Source organism: Microchirus variegatus (assembly GCF_963457635.1).
Source record: "Microchirus variegatus genome assembly, chromosome: 23".
NCBI classification, from domain to species: Eukaryota; Metazoa; Chordata; class Actinopteri; order Pleuronectiformes; family Soleidae; genus Microchirus; species Microchirus variegatus.
The window spans coordinates 18,759,052-18,777,953 of NC_139824.1; the positions used below are offsets into that span (position 1 = coordinate 18,759,052).

At 41.3% G+C, this 18,902-nt stretch overlaps 1 protein-coding gene across 1 annotated transcript; it reads left to right on the top strand.

Annotated features, from left to right (window-relative positions):
• Positions 1 to 1,331: 1,331 nt before the first annotated feature.
• LOC310943520 (STE20-like serine/threonine-protein kinase) lies at positions 1,332 to 18,851 on the top strand. The gene is made up of 18 exons (XM_083909117.1): positions 1,332 to 1,922; positions 3,878 to 4,042; positions 5,241 to 5,289; positions 6,390 to 6,539; positions 8,112 to 8,184; positions 8,277 to 8,471; positions 11,219 to 11,300; positions 12,063 to 12,194; positions 12,726 to 13,481; positions 13,603 to 13,733; positions 13,873 to 13,996; positions 14,188 to 14,367; positions 14,905 to 15,034; positions 15,109 to 15,233; positions 15,354 to 15,545; positions 15,625 to 15,750; positions 15,851 to 15,964; positions 16,868 to 18,851. The coding sequence occupies exons 1-18, from the start codon at positions 1,773 to 1,775 to the stop codon at positions 17,012 to 17,014; spliced, it is 3,021 nt and encodes a 1,006-aa protein (XP_083765243.1). The 5' UTR covers positions 1,332 to 1,772; the 3' UTR covers positions 17,015 to 18,851.
• Positions 18,852 to 18,902: the final 51 nt, after the last annotated feature.

An 18,902-nucleotide genomic window follows, 5' to 3' on the forward strand; every position in this document is an offset into this window, starting at 1 on the left:
TTTCTATGATTTCTGGGGGTCGCCAAATCATTTTCGAAAAATATATATTAATTAAAAAATATATATTTTTCGAAAAAATATATATATTATATATATATATATATATTTTTTTTTTTCTATGATTTCTGGGGGTTGCCAAATCATTTCGGAAAAATATATATATATAAAAAAAGTACTTTTTCGCCCAACCGCTCGTCGTCATTCTAACGTCTGATCGGGGTCGCGAGATGATTTCTGGGGGGTCGCCAAATCATTTTGGAAAAATATATTAAAAAAAACAATTTTTTTTTTTTTTTTAAATATTTTTCTATGATTTGGACCCCCAGAAAGCATCTCGCGACCCCAATTGGACCCCCAGAAATCATCTCTAACGTCAGAATTCTGGGGGGTCGCCAAATCATTTTCGAAAAATATATGTAAAAGAAAAAAAATAAAATAAATGAAAACAATTTTTTTTAACAAAAAAATAAAATAAAGTTTATTTGTATTTTTTTTATACTTTATTTTTTTATTTTTGTTCACTGCTGCTTGGGGGAAAGCCCAGATTCTTGTGGATTCTGATTATGGTATCATGGTATGGTATTGTTGTTTACTACTGTTGCTAGGCAGCGGACGTTGACGTCCTGCTTTAATTCACCGAATATTTCGGTTGTTCGCCCCCTGCCGTTGAGGCGAATACTGCACCGAGCAACACGTTGAGCACGTCCCCGCGCGCCACAGTGTTACCCGCAAACATAATATCTCTCAAACACAGAGACATGTGTAAAAAATACGTTACAAAAAGACGGCGGTTGTTGCCTCCGGACGTGAAAAAACATGAGGAATCGGAATGGCTGTGTGAAGAGCAAAAGACGAGCCCATGGAAAGAGTGACGACCCGGGGGGAAAAGAAAAGCGAGAGGCGTGAGATTTACGCGATATCCTTAAATTCAATGGCGGAAAGTTGTTGTTTACTACTGTTGCTAGGCAGCGGACGTTCATATCCGGCCGCACACGTTGACTTCCTGCTTTTAGTTCACTTCAATATTTCGGTTGTCCGCCCCCTGCCGTTGAGGCGAATACCGCACCCAACAACACGTTGAGCGCGTCCCCCGTGCGCCAACAGTGTCGCGCGCAAGGCATAATATGTCTCAAACACAGACGCGGGAGCGAGCGCGAAAAGAAAAGAAAGCAGCGTGGACGCGCGCCGACACCAAATCCGCTAGATGAGTAAAAGCCGCCCCGCAGCACTGGGAAGATGCCCGTGTGAAGAGTCGTGGACAAGGCGAGAATACGGAGCGATAGACGCCGCGTTTTTTAATCCACGAGAACACGAATGAGTTTGGAGCGTTTGTAAGAACGTATTTTTTGTGTCTTTTCTCCTTTTTTCTTTTCGGCTAAAGACAGAGCTGCCACAGTGTCGTCGGGCCACCGAGTCGCCAGGAGTTTGAACAACGGCGAGCCTCTTGTACTCCTTTACATTATAATAAGTCTGTTTGATTTTAAAAATCGTTATTTTTTAAATTTACATTTTAGGTGATAGTTCATATAACGGTTAACGATGTTTATCGGTGACTCGTGGTGCTCGGAATAAGCGCTGTTGTGTGAAAACAGTCACAGTTAGCTAAGCTAGGTCCAGTCACGCTGACCCGGACCGATATTTATAAACTGTAGTTCATGGGGGACATTTACTTTATGTTACTCCTGACACTTAACGCAGCGAAACTGCTCAACCAACAACAACAACAACAAAAACAGTGACTCTGTGAAGTCTAACTGAATGTGTTCAGCATCATGTCGTTTTTCAATTTTCGTAAAATATTTAAATTGGGAGCGGAGAAGAAAAAGAAACAGTATGAGCACGTTCGTCGGGACGAAAACCCGGAGGAAATCTGGGACATCATCGGTGAACTGGGAGACGGAGCCTTCGGGAAAGTGTTTAAGGTGAGGACATGTGTTTGTGTGTGTGTGTGTTTTCATGGTCTTTGTGTCCTTCAGTGTGTGTGTGTGTGTGTGTGTGTGTGTTGTGACAGAGTGTTTGTCTCACAGCTCTTTGTTTACATGTGACACACAGACACATGTCAACATCATCATCATCATCATCATCATCATCATCACACCAGACATTTCCTCACATACTGAAAAAAAATTTCTTCACAAACCTGAGACATTAATACAGATCAATTAGCATATTCATTTTGTAATTGATTAATAATCAATCAATGAATGTTGTTCACTTCCACTGTGCACCTCTTCCTATAAGGACGTTTTGATAGTTATGTTATTTTCATAATCAATTAATCTGTGGGTTAGTGTTTTCCCAAACCTTTAAATAAGGATGTTCTCATATATCTAAAGTTATTCCGATTTATTGATTTCTCTGTTAAAGGAGCAAAGATAATGGAAAATATTTAAATTTAAGAAACTGAAAAATCAGAAAAGTGGTATGAATTCTTTTAAAAAACCACTCAATTTATTGAAGATTCGTTAATAATTGATTAATTGAGTAACAGTTTCAGTGTTAACTCAAACCAATTGAATCAATAAAATAGTTGATTATTTAAGTCATCGATTATCAAAATCAAGTAATTTTGATTACAAATTTTGAGTAGCAACCCTACTTTCGCCATAGATGGATTACAATATTATCATGAATTAATCTATATTTTTATTTATATTATTATGCCATATTTATTATTATTCTTTGTTCACTGCAGCCATTTCATGTTCACATTAGATTAAATCACATCTATATTTTATGAGGGAATAGAACACGGGATCACAGTAAGAATGGGTGTTTCTAGCAAAAATGCTGCTCAATCAACTGTTCAATGGTTTTATTTGTCAAATATTTTAATATTCTAATAACTCCAGCACATGAGAGCTAGTGAAGGTAATGCAGGATTGTCTGCTCGTTGAGCTAACAGGAGCAGCTAATGAGAGTCGTTCAAAGACTCTGCTGAAGCTCGTCACACACTGTACTAATTATGAAATGGGCTGACGATTAATTTAGTCATCGATTAATACTCAATTTAACGATAAAGCGGTATAATAGTGCCACTGTTTGGTTTGACTTTAACTGAATCCTCATTTGCATATGTGGCACTCACTGCAATCATGCAAAGTCCTGGCACAGGAAGTTACTCTGCGTCTATACTTGGACTCTGGGAATAGTTGTTGTACTTACTCACGATTCCGTCGCCGTGTTGTTCTGTGTCATATACTTATATTAAGCCTAATCTTCTTGCACAGTGATTGAGTCACAGGTGCATTCCTCAGCCAGGCTCATGTGAACCAGACTCAGGGAAAAAGACCTCAATAACACCTCCTCTTTTTTCGTTTTGTTAATATTCCAACTGAAGAGAGTGTTTTCAGTCTGTCCGCTCTATTCCAGGTACAACACACCATTACCAAGCGGTAGCTGGATGACGTATTTGTTTTCTACATGTAGCGTAGGGTCACTAGGAAGTGGCTGAATCTCATATCGCAGCAGCAACTTCACTGAGCACATCCTGTCTGCAGTGAGGCCAAAGCAAACGGAAGAAATTTCCTCTGGAACAAGACTCATGTCTGTGTTGATCTGCTGTGCCCTACAGCCTACAGCTGTTTTAGAATCCTTAGAAAGATAAACCAGGATGCAAGAATGCCTTTGCTCACCATGTGATAGCATCCTCTGGCTGAAGTTTGACTATTTTACAAAGTGACACACATTTACATAACATATTTTTAAGATATTGTAGATTTAAGCAGGTGCAGATTTGTGTTTGAGCTCATCCTCTGCTCCAGGTCTTCGAGGTAAAGACGACCTCAGATCTGCCGTTAGCCAAGTTTAACACCCACAGCCTTAACATGAATATTTATAAATATATATATATATATATTATATTCTCATCCTGCAGGCTCAGAACAAACAGACGGGCATCCTCGCTGCAGCCAAAGTCATTGACACAAAGACGGAGGAGGAGTTGGAGGACTACATCGTGGAGATTGAAATCCTGGCCTCCTGTGACCACCACAACATTGTCAAACTGCTCGACGCTTTCTATTATGAGGGCAAACTCTGGGTGAGTAGTGGGAGGAGCTCCCTGGAAGTGTTCAGGGCGTGTTTCCTTTTCTGTTTCCTTCCAAAACATGGAGCTCATACGGCAGTTTCAGTGTGTCCCCGAGGTTAACAGCTTGTTTTAGCACATGCACAAACAGATCTGCAATCTCTTATTTTGCCATGAAACTGTAGCTGGGGAAAATGGACTATAATGGCCACCACAGTCTACATAATTAATGGGAAACATTGATTTAACCCTGATTAAATAATACATAACGCATCTAGAATGCCAGTATCTTTTTACTTGATGTAAAAATTGGATTTTGTCTCGAAGCAACAAATAAAATGTACACCACAGTCAACAGAGACACTGGCTTCTATGAATCAATACACAAGTCGTCTCATTCTAAACACTGGTGATTACCTGAGTGTTTAATGTCGGTGTGTTTCACTGTGCTCTCGGCCCGTTTCCCCTCCATTGTCCTCCAAACAAAAGAGGCTGATGTTTATCTCGGCCTGTGTGGCACCTGTTTGTGCACAGACAGAGTATCTAGGACATCCATGAGAGAGTTTGACATCTGCATCTGCAGATATGACCTCTGTTTCCTGCTTCATGACCCCTGTCTCTGAGATGTCGATGGTATTTTCACGTCTTCCATCTTCCAAGTCTGTGGCACATAAATGGTTTAGAATATAGAGTATGTGGGTGCGTTGTTCTTCTTGTATTTGTGTATGCGGGATAAACAAGTGTGGGCGAGGAAGCCACAGCCTTGACCTGTGTTCCTCTCTGTCAGCTGCCACTGTGACAAACCTCTGTGGAGGCTATTGTACAACAGCAGAGGCACTGAAACAACAGCATGCCCACACAGAAACACCAGAATGGTGTGTGTGTGTGTGTGTGTGTGTGTGTGTGAATCGTAGAATTCCGTTGAACGTTGGCCTTTTTGTGGGGAAATGGGTTCAGGGTTTTCACCAAGGAATCAACCACAGTGACTTTCCTCGTGGTTGTGCAAGCGCTGACACTTCCTCTTGTGAGGAAGCATCCTCTTGGTGGATACTTCCCCTTTCTTCCATTTGTGCTCCTATATGGAAAACAAATGAGGAGTTTACCTTGCTCTTGATATTAAGCAATGGATATAATTTCGTGTTTACACATAAACAAACGCCCTCTCTCTGTCTGTGTTGGACGAAAACATGACTGTGTGTTTTGTTTTTGGCAGATCCTCATCGAGTTCTGTGCAGGCGGGGCCGTGGACGCCGTCATGCTGGGTGAGTCGGCGTTTCCTCTTTGAATACACGGTTACAATGTCAAACAGGAAACGGTTCAGGAAGCAGCCGCTAATCTCATCAGGGCATTTCATTAAGGCATGGAGGAGCCAGACAGTGGTAAGAGTGATCAGAAATGTGAAGAAACATCTCTGATGATCACATCCGACCCTGTGTGTGATGCTGTACACAGTCATTAGCTTAGGGCTGCATAATATCGCCTTTAAATGATACATATATATATTTATATTTTAATTTTTTTTATGGGAATAATGGGGATAAAGCTGCACACAGGTTGTTTCTCTGGGCTCATGACATTTTCTATTGTGATAGGCGAGCGACCTCCGTAAATACACTCTAAAATAAAATATGTACAGCCATTGCCTTTTCTTTTCAGATAAAACTTTGTTTATTTTGGCTTTTTAATGATATTTACTTATAATCAAAGTGTTATTAAGTGACACAGTGTCACTTAAACTCCCGCGGGCCAGAACTGGCCCACCAGAGGGTCCAATCCGGCCCGATTGAATTGTGAATGTACTATATTTTAAGCTCCAGATAACTAAATGTTTTGTGCCTCTGTGGATCCACTGTGATCTGTAAGTTGTGTAACTGGTAAATATTGTTGAAATTGCACTTATTTTTCACAAGAAATTTCAAGTTTCATCATATATTTAGTAAAAAAGATACTTCATGAAAGGGGGGGGGAGGTTATTATGCTATTATTTTACTGGTCTGGCCCACTTGAGATCATATTGTACTGTATGTGGCCCCTGAACTGGAATGAGTTGGACACACCTGCTCTACGTGGTGTTTTGAGAACACAAAACAGTGCAGCAAGATGTCTGCAGTTAAGAACGAAACACTCGCTGTCACTGATTTACTGTGAAACAAATGTCACTCGTGGTAAAAGTTCCAGAAGATGGAAAGCAGCGTTCCTCTTGGCAAATGCACGGCTGTCTGCGGGAGCACAAGGGAAGCGGATTATAGCCAGCAGGGGGCGTGCCGTGCACAGACAGTGCTGCCCATCTGTCAGTGCCTTGTACAAACACGCTTTGATTTGTGTTTTGATGAACCTTCCCTTCGTTTCCTTCCTTTTGCAGAACTTGAGAGACCTCTCACCGAGCCTCAGATCAGGGCGGTGTGTCGGCAGACCCTGCAGGCCCTCGTCTACCTCCACGACATTAAGATCATCCACAGAGACCTGAAGGCTGGGAACATCCTCCTCTCACTCGATGGTGACGTGAAGCTGGGTAAGTTGAGTTGCACCAGACGAGGAAGAACGAGGAAAAAAATTAAAGTGTAAATAATGACTAGCCTACGCTGTCGGGGGCCGACAGCAAGGGGTATATCCGCGAACTTGTCCAATCCTCAACTTTCCAATATACCCAAAGTATACGCACTCGCACCTGCCACTAACTGTTTTAATTAATTATTAATAAATTCAACAAAATAACTGTTAAATATTATGATATAATGCTGACTACACTTTATACATGTTCAAAGTATCCATATAAACTCCATATTGAACACAGAATACCTGAACTCATAAATTTCTCTCAAGTTTTTAATAAAACTAGTTAACCTATTATACCTTGTTAAATATTATGAATATTAAAATGCTAACCACACCTGCCATATCTTCAAAGTGTCCAAATGTCATGAAAAAGCATACATAATGTGTATTAAATTTCATGAAAAAGCTACAATATGTTCAAACTTTCCATTCAATGCATTAATAAAGAAATGGAGGCTTAACTATTTTTTATATGATGATTAATAAATGTATATTATAATGTAATAAATATTATGAATAAGTGCTAAATAAACCCATGATATCCTCAATGTGTCCAAATGAGCTCAATAATAAAGAAAAAATGCCGTAACTATTTTTTCTGTGTTCACCAATAAGTTAACCAGTTAACTTATTATGTAACTATTACCAATCATAGCCAAAGTAATAATGATTGTACTTGTAGATAGTTGTTACATGAATCATTTTACAAAATTTGAAGGCAATATCTCCATCAGTCTGGAAGATAAATGCCGAAAATGTGTTTTTAGCATAATAAATTAATTAATTTGCTAATTAATAATAAAGCTACAAAGATAGGGATAATTCTCAGGTGGTATGTGATGCCCATGCAAAAATTTGAAGCCAATACCTGCAATACTTTGGAAGATACAGGCGAAAATATGGTCATCTACAGGGGGTATGTGACCCATAAAAAAAATAAGAAAATTTAATCTCAAACGCCTTTCCAGTTATCGCGTTAACGGCTAAAATCTGCGGACGCGGACGCGCGAGACCGATTCCATAATATCCGCGCGCGTTTCTCGCGGATATAAATATCAGCGTGGGCTAATCTGTGCCTTCAGCCATCGTCTCCATGAACTCCCCTCACGGTTCCCTCATGATTGGACCATCGTCTCACAACACAGTGGTGCATTCACTGACCTGAGCTGCTGTAAATGGTGCAGCAGCAGGACCTCGATCATGTGATAAATGTGGAAAAACAACCCCCCCCCCCCCCCCCGCCACTTTGAAGTTTGACAGTTACTGTTAACCCTTCTCATGCCGAGAAGCTTACGAGGTCACATGATCCCTCGCGGGAAATGACATTATATATAAAAGAGTCACAAGAGAGGCTTTGTGTCAGCTGAGGCTCGTATATCGATGTTGTCTGAAACTGACTGACCAGTAATCTGTCAATAGTTTTCACGGTTAATCGTTAATCGCTGATGAGTTCAGCAGTTGTGCTGCTATAGGAGTTTTTCTCTGTGGAAAATGTGTCTAATTTCCCCTTCAATCACACGTCTTCCAGCTGATTTCGGTGTGTCTGCCAAGAACAGCAAAACCCTGCAGAGGAGAGACTCCTTCATTGGAACGCCTTACTGGTGGGTGAACCATAACTACAGTTACTACACTATTATTGATCTGCGGTCCAGTCCAACAATCTCCTCTCAATGACTTCCCTTCTCTGCTCCAGGATGGCTCCGGAGGTGGTGATGTGTGAGACGTCCAAGGACCGCCCCTACGACTACAAGGCTGATATCTGGTCCCTTGGGGTTACGTTGATTGAGCTGGCGCAGATTGAGCCGCCCAATCACGAGATGAATCCCATGAGGGTCCTGTTGAAAATAGCCAAGGCCGATCCTCCCACCCTGATGCAGCCATCACGCTGGTGAGTCCCGGCACTGATCACTCAATCACTCAGGACTTTAGATGTCGTTTTCTTTTTCTTTTTTTCTTAAGAAAACCAAGATCCTGGAAAAGGATCCATTGAAAATATTTGCAAACCTCTTAAGAAATAATTTTTGAGAATGAATTTTTGAAAATCAGGAAATGATCCATTTGCCCTGATGCACTTTGACAGTGAGCTGACTTTCTTCTTAAAAAAAAAAAAAAAGTATCTCGGAATGACTTGAAATTCACCATCATAATAGTCGGCATCGCTCTGAACAAGGATCAGTTAAAAATATTTGCAAATCTCTTAAGGAATAATTTTAAAGAATCTTTGAAAATCTGCAATTTATCCATTTGCCCTGATGCACTTTGACAGTGAGCTGACTTTCTTCTCAAAAACAAAAAGTATCTCGGAATGACTTGAAATTCACCATCATAATAGTCGGCATCGCCCTGAACAAGGATCAGTTGAAATTTTTTGCTTATCTCTTAAGGAATAATTTTAAAGAATTTTTGAAAATCAGGAAATGATCCATTTGACAGTGAGCTGACTTTCTTCTAAAAAAAAAAAAGTATCTTGGAATGACTTGAAATTCACCATCATAATAGTCGCCATCGCTCTGAACAAGGATCAGTTGAAAATATTTGCATATCTCTTAAGGAATAATTTTAAAGAATTTTTAAAAATCAGGAAATGATCCATTTGCCCTGATGCACTTTGACAGTGAGCTGACTTTCTTCTCGAAAACAAAAAGTATCTCAGAATGACTTGAAATTAACCTTAATAATAGTCGGCATCGCCCTGAACAAGGATCAGTTGAAATTTTTTGCTTATCTCTTAAGGAATAATTTAAATGAATTTTTCAAAACCAGGAAATGATCCATTTGCCCTGATGCACTTTGACAGTGAGCTGACTTTCTTCTCAAAAACAAAAAGTTTCTCGGAATGACTTGAAATTTACCATCATAATAATCGGCATCGCCCTGAACAAGGATGCGTTGAAAATATTTGCATATCTCTTAAGGAATAATTTTAATGAATTTTTGAAAATCAGGAAATGATCCATTTGACAGTGAGCTGACTTTCTTCTAAAAAAAAAAAAGTATCTCGGAATGACTTAAAATTCACCATCATAATAGTCAGCATCGCTCTGAACAAGGATCAGTTGAAAATATTTGCAAACCTCTTAAGGAATAATTTTAATGAATTTTTGAAAATCAGGAAATGATCCATTTGCCCTGATGCACTTTGACAGTGAGCTGACTTTCTTCTTGAAAACAAAAAGTTTCTCGGAATGACTTGAAATTCACCATCATAATAGTCGGCATCGCCCTGAACAAGGATGCGTTGAAAATATTTGCATATCTCTTAAGGAATAATTTTAATGAATTTTTTGAAAATCAGGAAATGATCCATTTGCCCTGATGCACTTTGACAGTGAGCTGACTTTCTTCTCGAAAACAAAAAGTATCTCAGAATGACTTGAAATTAACCTTAATAATAGTCGGCATCGCCCTGAACAAGGATCAGTTGAAATTTTTTGCTTATCTCTTACGGAATAATTTAAATGAATTTTTCAAAACCAGGAAATGATCCATTTGCCCTGATGCACTTTGACAGTGAGCTGACTTTTTTCAAAAAAAAAAAAAGTATCTCGGAATGACTTGAAATTCACCATCATAATAGTCGGCATCACCGTGAACAAGGATCTGTTGAAAATATTTGCAAACCTCTTAAGGAATAATTTTAATGAATTTTTGAAAATCAGGAATTTATCCATTTGCCCTGATGCACTTTGACAGTGAGCTGAGTTTCTTCTCGAAAACAAAAAGTATCTCGGAATGACTTGAAATTCACCATCATAATAGTCGGCATCGCCCTGAACAAGGATGCGTTGAAAATATTTGCATATCTCTTAAGGAATAATTTTAATGAATTTTTGAAAATCAGGAAATGATCCATTTGCCCTGATGCACTTTGACAGTGAGCTGACTTTCTTCTCAAAAAAAAAAAAGTATCTCGGAATGACTTGAAATTCACCATCATAATAGTCGGCATCACCCTGAACAAGGATGCGTTGAAAATATTTGCAAATCTCTTAAGAAATAATTTTAATGAATTTTTGAAAATCCGAAAATTATCCATTTGCCCTGATGCACTTTGACAGTGAGCTGACTTTCTTCTCAAAAAAAAAAAAGTATCTCGGAATGACTTGAAATTCACCATCATAATAGTCGGCATCGCCCTGAACAAGGATGCGTTGAAAATATTTGCATATCTCTTAAGGAATAATTTTAATGAATTTTTGAAAATCAGGAAATGATCCATTTGCCCTGATGCACTTTGACAGTGAGCTGACTTTCTTCTCGAAAACAAAAAGTATCTCAGAATGACTTGAAATTAACCGTAATAATAGTCGGCATCACCCTGAACAAGGATCAGTTGAAAGTTTTTGCTTATCTCTTAAGGAATAATTTAAATGAATTTTTCAAAAACAGGAAATGATCCATTTGCCCTGATGCACTTTGACAGTGAGCTGACTTTCTTCTCAAAAACAAAAAGTATCTCGGAATGACTTGAAATTCACCATCATAATAGTCGGCATCGCCCTGAACAAGGATCTGTTTAAAATATTTGCAAACCTCTTAAGCAATAATTTTTATGACTTTTTGAAATTCATAATAATCCCAGCCAGGGTCAAATCACACTTAAGCCTTGTTTTTTTTGGTCTCTTCTACCATCAGGTCCCCTGAATTCAGTGATTTCCTGAAGAGGTGCCTGGACAAGAACGTGGACAACAGGTGGAACGCACCACAACTTCTTCAGGTACCTTCGTCCTCTACGTTCACACAACAGTTTTACTGTCTCAATCATTAGACCCGTTTCAGGCCCAAAACCCCTCTGAATGGTGCAGTACATGTGCCAGGCCTGTGTGTGGCACTGTAGCGGTGCTACAAATTAAACTTTATTATACAAATAATTCTAAGCAGTCACACAGAGAGAGACCGAATGCAGGAAAAATAAATTCAACCCCTCGCTCTACGTCACATACCCATATGTTGGGTGATTGTGTGTCACAGTGTCAGACACCATGTGTTCTCATGCTCATCCCTCTGTGCCTGAGCTGACGTTGGCAGGGCAGCATATTCTTTTTAAGGTGCTTGGCAAAGTCAGAGCCACTTAGACCCAGAGAGGCAGCACCAACACATTCATTCACACACAGAGCACCAGTAACAGAGAATACTGCAACGCTTCAACCGAAGAATTATATGGTCTATGAAGAAGAAGAAGAAGAAGAAGAAGAATTAATGGGCCTGAACATTCGAAATGGTGGTCAAGGTCTTGATATCAAAGAAGCTGCATATTCTCAGGCCTGCGGTAGAATATGTGCAGCAGATTACCAAACCGACAAAGGTGAGGCCGATGAGAGATGTTGTGTTTGTGTCGCGTTGTGTTTGTTGTGATGTGCAGTCACAGAGTGAGAGAACGGTGCAGGAAAGACGATTTAGACCAAATCTGTGTGATTAAATCAAACCTTTGAGCTCTTGATACAGCAGGTGAAATGTTTTAATTTTGTATTTTGCGCAGCATCCGTTTGTGTCCACTGTGACCGACAGCAAACCACTGCGAGAACTCATCGCTGAGGCAAAGGCCGAGGTCACTGAGGAGATCGAAGAGCACAAAGAGGAGGAAGAGGAGGAGGAGACAGACGCACATCTGGTAAGTTGTTGTTAATCCATATCCAGTATGTTTTTGTGGCATATTATAGGTGACAGAAATATAGATTTGCTTTATATCACGTGTAAAACTCAAGGCCCGGGGGGCCAGCGAGTGATGAGTGAATGAGTAAAATCTGTGTTAAAATAGGTCTATGCTGCTTTAAAGCGTGCGTTGACCATAAACGGCATTTCCCACAATGCACGGCGATTGCGTTACCCGCAAATTGACGCCACCGCCACTAGATCGCAGTGTATCATGGTATATGCATCATGCGACGGGTGAAATTGAATAAGTAATAAATACAGAAAGTTATTTAGCAATACAGAGTAGTTACCTTTATTTTACATGATATTTGATAACATTTAGTTACATTAATTCTGTATGACAGTTACATCTTGCCCTTTGAGGGTAACCATTATGCTGATGTGGCCCTCAGTGGAAATGAGTTTGACACCCCTGCTTTATATTGTGATCTATATATATATATATATGTATTTGACTTATATTTCCACCTGTGCTTCGTTTACTCAGGGCCACAAACGAGCGCCGTCTGATGTCAGCATCACCAGTTCGGAGGATGAGAAGATCCCTCTGTCTCCATCCATCTTGGAGTCCGTCCCTGAGAAGGTGGAGCCAGTTGTGCCTGTGCCGACGCCCACTGACGCTGATGTCACTGTGGTGAACGACGTGGTGGACGCCGGCTGTGAGGAGGAACCGGCGACAGAAGAGGAGCACAAGGAGGAGCAGGCTGAGAACGCTGAGAAACATGTGGAGGAGGAGGAGGAGGAGGAGGAGGAGGAGGAGACTTCAGCAGCAGGAGGAGATGTTACCTCACCTGAAACAGAGACTGCACCAGAGGAAGAAGTTAAAGAAATGCAGCAGCTAGAGATCACTGTTGTGGATGAAGTGCAAGTGGACACAGCCCAAACCACCACAGAGGACAAGGAGGTCAAAGAGGACAAAGAGGATAAAGAGGACAAAGAGGACAAGGAGGGCAAGGAAGAATCAGAGACGCTGACCGAGGAGGACGAGGAGGACCGTTACAAACATCTAAAGGTGTCGCTGACGCTACCAGAGCAACACAATATCGTTACCAACGAGCAGAACGGAGAGACGCCCAGAGACGCCGATCAAATAAACGCAGAAGACGAGAAGAAAGTTCCAGACAAAGCAAAGGACGAGAAAGAAGGAAGTGGCTCCTCTGCCGTCAAAGAGCCGTCAGAGCTCAATCTGTCCATCTCCAGCTTTCTGTCCAAAACCAAGGAGCCTGCATCTGTTTCCACAAAGGTAACACGGAAACACAGAAACATCCTCAAGCTATATTTATGTATATATATATATGTACATCAACAGATAAAGGCGAAGTGTGTACAGATGTCTATTTATATGCATTTGTTTTTCTTCCCAGGACGCCAAGTGTCATAAGAAGACGCTGAAGAAGACTCGTAAATTCATGGTGGATGGAGTGGAAGTTAGCGTGACGACTTCAAAGATCATCACTGACAATGACACAAAGAACGAGGAGATGAGATACCTCAGGTATTCGCCCTCCTTTTTGGATCTCTGTGTGCAACCTAAGTGCTTCATGTTACCCTTTCAGGGCTTAAAAATAGCTTCACGTCTCATCATTTTTGACTCCTCTTTTGATTCTTTCTTCCCTGTCCTCACTTCCCTTCAGGCGCCAGGAGCTGAGGGAGCTGCGTCTCCTGCAGAAGGAGGAGCAAAGAGCTCAGCAGCAGCTCAGCAACAAACTGCAGCAGCAGAAAGAGCAGATATTCCGACGCTTTGAACAGGAGACCACAGTACGGGGGTTTTAATCTTCAGTTTAACGCATGCAAACCGGTTATAGTCATGTTAAAGACCTGGTATTAGCCTCTGTGCTGAGTGATCCAAGCACAACCAGGTTGTCCAGGGCTGCCTCTTGATATGCACCAGACATATTTCACGTCTAAAGGATCCATCATTGAGTGACAGAACCTTCTGTCTCCACCAGAGCAAGAAGCGTCAGTATGACCAGGAGGTGGAGAACCTGGAGAGGCAGCAGAAGCAGACCATCGAGAGGCTGGAACAGGACCATACCAACCGGCTCCGGGAGGAGGCCAAGCGCATCAAAGGCGAGCAGGAGAAAGAGCTGTCCAAGTACCAGAACATGCTGAAGAACCGCAAGAAAGAGGTGAGCATTTAAGTTTTTACTCCCTTTATAAGGATCATATTCAAATGAAGTTAACTGGCATTTTCTGACATTACAGTTACTCAACTTTAGAGTTTTACACTTTGTTTTGTTTGATGTGTTGTGACATGAATGCAGCCGCACACGGACCCTGAAAATGTTGTGTTGTACCAACACTCGAGTGCTGTATCGGTGCATTTAATGTTGTTGTTCCTGAGCCCAGTTGGCTGGATTAATGTGAGTGACACGTGGTTGGTGTTTAGTTCATCAGCTCAAGCGGATCAACGATGTCATGAAGCCTGTAGGTCAAACACTGACTGACACACTTCTGACCTCCTAAAGCCCGATTACACTGAATGATGCTCACACTCTGTCCTGAGCTCTGACGTCTGACGACAGGTTGATTTTAGCTGAACCCCAAACTTTAGAACCCTTTATCCATAGAAAATCATATTTTAAATCTCTTTTAAAGACCCACTTCTTCTCCTTGGCCTTCACTTCACATTTTTATTATTCTTCTCTTGTCTGATCTGTGTACAGGAGCAGGAGTTTGTCCAGAAGCAGCAGCAGGACCTGGACTGCTCCCTGAAGAAGATCATCCAGCAGCACAAACTGGAGCTGGCCAACATCGAGAGAGACTGTCTCAACCACAAGCAGCAGTTTCTCAGAGGTACAAACTCGTCTTCTGCCGCATATTTACTGTGACCAGTGTTCCTGTAAGCTTCATGGTGTTCATGCACGCAGCACGGGAGGCTGCCATGTGGGAGCTGGAAGAGCGCCATCTGCAGGAGAAACACCAGCTGTTCAAGCAGCAGCTCAAGGACCAGTACTTCATGCAGAGGCACCAGCTGCTCAAGAGACACGAGAAGGTACTGAACTCTGACTTCAGCACAAAGTTCACCACGATTCAGATCAATAACAATGCATAGCAACATTTCTACAGTTAACCTTCTACATCCGTGTGTGTGTGTGTGTGTTTTGTTTTGCAGGAGATGGAGCAGATGCAGCGCTACAACCAGCGTCTGATCGAGGAGATGAAGAACAAGCAGACGCAGGAGAAGGCCAGACTGCCCAAGATCCAGCGCAGCGAGGCCAAGACTCGCATGGCCATGTTCAAGAAGAGCCTTCGCATCACCATCGCCGCCATCACCCCCGAGCAGGAGCGAGAGAAGGTCAAACAGGTGAGCGACGTCGGCGCCAGACATTACAATTACCACAATGAATGTATTTGACTGACAGCGTTTTCTGCCGCCATCTCAGTTTGCAGCTCAAGAGGAGACGAGGCAGAAGAACGAGAGGCTGCACCAGCAGCAGAAGCACGAGAACCAGATGAGAGACCTGCAGCTGCAGTGTGACGCCAACGTCCGGGAGCTGCAGCAGCTGCAGGTGAGAGATGATCGACTCACGTGAAGACGAGAGCATCATGTTCACCTGAACCTCACTCTCTCTCTGTGTGTGTGTGTGTGTGTGTGTGTGTGTGTTTCAGAATGAGAAATGCCACCTGCTGATTGAGCACGAGACCCAGAAACTGAAGGAGCTGGACGAGGAGCACAGTGTGGAGCTGAAGGAGTGGAGGGAGAAGCTACGACCCAGGAAGAAGGTGAAGCGCCGTCGTTGTTAGCGTAGCGTGCACACATGTCTTGCAGTAAAGATGGGGTGGTTCACAAAATGTGTGTGTATGTATCAGGGTATCCGCGGGGTCTTAAAAAGTCGTAAATCCAAGGCCTTAAAATGTCTTAAATTCGCCTAAAATCTCATAAAAGGTCTTTAATACAATTTTGAGACGTCTTAAAAATCTATCAAAGCTACTTTTATTTAAAACATGCATAAACTTCAGTCTCGCTTTGAGATGTTTCTGTTTTTGAGGATGCGATAACAGAACTACAACACAGAACTAAAGTAGGTCACCTGTGTTCCCCGGTGAGAATTTATCTAGCACCACTAGCGAGTGTGCTGTGCGCGCGAGCCGCGGTGTGTTACAGCTTAGCTTAGCATAGCAGCGGAGAAAACTTAATGAAAGCCCACGGCTAAGCCCATTTTCAAAAATGTATGTCTCTCTTTTTTGCCAGTATGGATTTGAAATGGGTCTTAAATTGTGTTCATTATGGTCTTTAAAAAAGTCTTAAAAAGTCTTAAATTTGACTTGTTGAAACCTGCAGAGACCCTGATGTATGTATATGTATGTAGTCATTCATTCATACTTGCAAACCAGAAATACCATATCACATCTATAGCTTGATTTTTTAAAATCAAATATTCTTAAGGACGTGCAGAAACTGAAAGAATAGAGCAGCTCGATTTAGACGCATCATTGTAACCGTTTTAAATCAAAGTCATGTGACGTTTTTTTTACAACAAGAGGGGAGACATTGCTGCATTTAAACATGCTTTTTATTTACTTGGCAAAAAAAGGTGAACAATCTGTTCTGTCAAATCTTAAAGAAAAGGTTTTTTAACCCTCCTCCTCCTCCTCCTCCTCCTCCTCCTCCTCCTCCTCCTGCAGGCGCTGGAAGAAGAGTTTGCCAGGAAGCTCCAGGAACAGGAAGTGTTCTTCAAGATGAGCGGAGAGTCCGAGTGCCTTAACCCGTCCAGCCAGAGCCGCATCTCCAAGTTCTATCCCATCCCCACTGTCCACTCTGCTGGTTTATAGTCCACACACACACACACACACACACACACACACACACACACACACACACACACACACACACACACACACACACACACACACACACACACGTCTGAGTTTTCTAAATCTGTGAGGACCTCTGTGCTCAAACTTTCACAGATCATCCATTTGGGTCAAAGGAGCATTTTCCTTGTTGGGACCAGGCATAATGTCCCCACAAGGAAAAATGTCCCCACAAAAAAGGTGGTTTGTCAGATGGTGGTCCACACAAACATAGAAAGACAAGAGCACACTCACACACACACTCCTGAAGACCGACTCTGTGCTGCCTTGTCCTCGTCCTCTGGCGCCCCTCGGTGGACGTCAGTCGTCTTCTTGTCCAGTATTTACACCATCGTGGTTATTTTTGAAGGAGAATTATGAACAGAATCCAGTGCCTGTTTGACTTTAGGTGATTTTTATCTTTGAAATTAAAATGACTATTTTCTTTGCTGCTCAGTTTTCCTCCATTTAGACGTTTGCACTTTGGTTTGATGCCATTTAATTTCTGTACTTTTGGAAAAGCAAACGAGTCGTTTTAGATTAGATTTATTTGAATAACGATAATAGGACAGAGGTGAGTTTTAATATCATTCTGATGATGATGATGAAGTATATTTTTATGAAGCTGTCTGTCAGTGTTAGACTCAGTGATACGTAGATGTTGTGATGCAGTAGACGTTCATAACTTTGTGTTTTATGTAAGCAGAGACTATTGCTTTGTTTTCAAAAAACGTCTTCCTGTTTCAAACACCTGAAAGAAGCTGAAGTGAACCCTGAGTTACTTCACTGAGACTGAGATTGAGTGTCCTCTGTCTCTACGCTGCACAGTTCCCTTTTACCTCATGTCAGAGTTGTATGAGTTGTATGATTTCATGACTCCAGTGTTTGGAATCCTTCACTTTTGAACGAGGCAGCAGCAGCAGCAGCAGCAGCAGTTTCTCCGTGTCCACTCGAGCTTAAACACTGATTTTTCTCTGTGGATTTTGGTTCAGGGAGTGAGTGGTTTATAAAAGTGCAGTTTTCCAGGCAGAAAAACAGTGAAAAAGATGATGAAGCTGACACAGGTTTTATTAAGATCAGGAGGTTCAAGTCAGTGTTTTCAGTGTAAACATGAGCAGCATCAGGACCTCACGTGGTCACAGAAGCTGTTAAACACCACTTTATTATTATTGTTATTATTATTATGAAGCAACATGTTTGCATCTATAGGAGTTAGTTCTTCAGGGATGAATGTGTTTGTCAGTGAGCAGCTGACGTGTCCTTTATTTACTTTGTTTTCCAGGATATGTTTTGCTCCGAGGTCGTTTCTTCTTCTTCTTTTTATCGACATTAAAATAGAAAGAGTTTATTGACAGTTTTAGCTAAAATAACCTTCATTTACTGTAACGTTGAAAGACTTTGGGTCAAACTCGTGAATCGTTTTTTATTCGACTCTTTTCAAACATAAAATGCAATTTTTTGTTTATTCAGACTGGAAAAACCTGTGATCCTTTAGCATTTAATACAGTGTAAAGAAAAGAAGACAACCTGACTGCTCTTGACGTCTTTGATTGTCTTTAAAGTCAGTCACGTGTATTTATTACATACCAAAACACACAAACCAAAATGTCTATTTATATAGAAATGCCCCTCCGTCACTCAGCTCTACTCTCATCTCAACATCAGTCATTTGTGGATTCTAGAAACTTGTAAATTGATCCGATTTTGACAGAAAAACAAAAAAAAACATGCATTAAAAAAAGAACGTGTAGTTTTTAGAATACCAATGTAATGTTGATTTTTATCTTGCTGTAAATAAACTGTTTTTTTTCTCTCACGTCTGTTTTTAGTCTTGGATTCAAACAGAAGTCAAGAGTTCAGTGAGTCT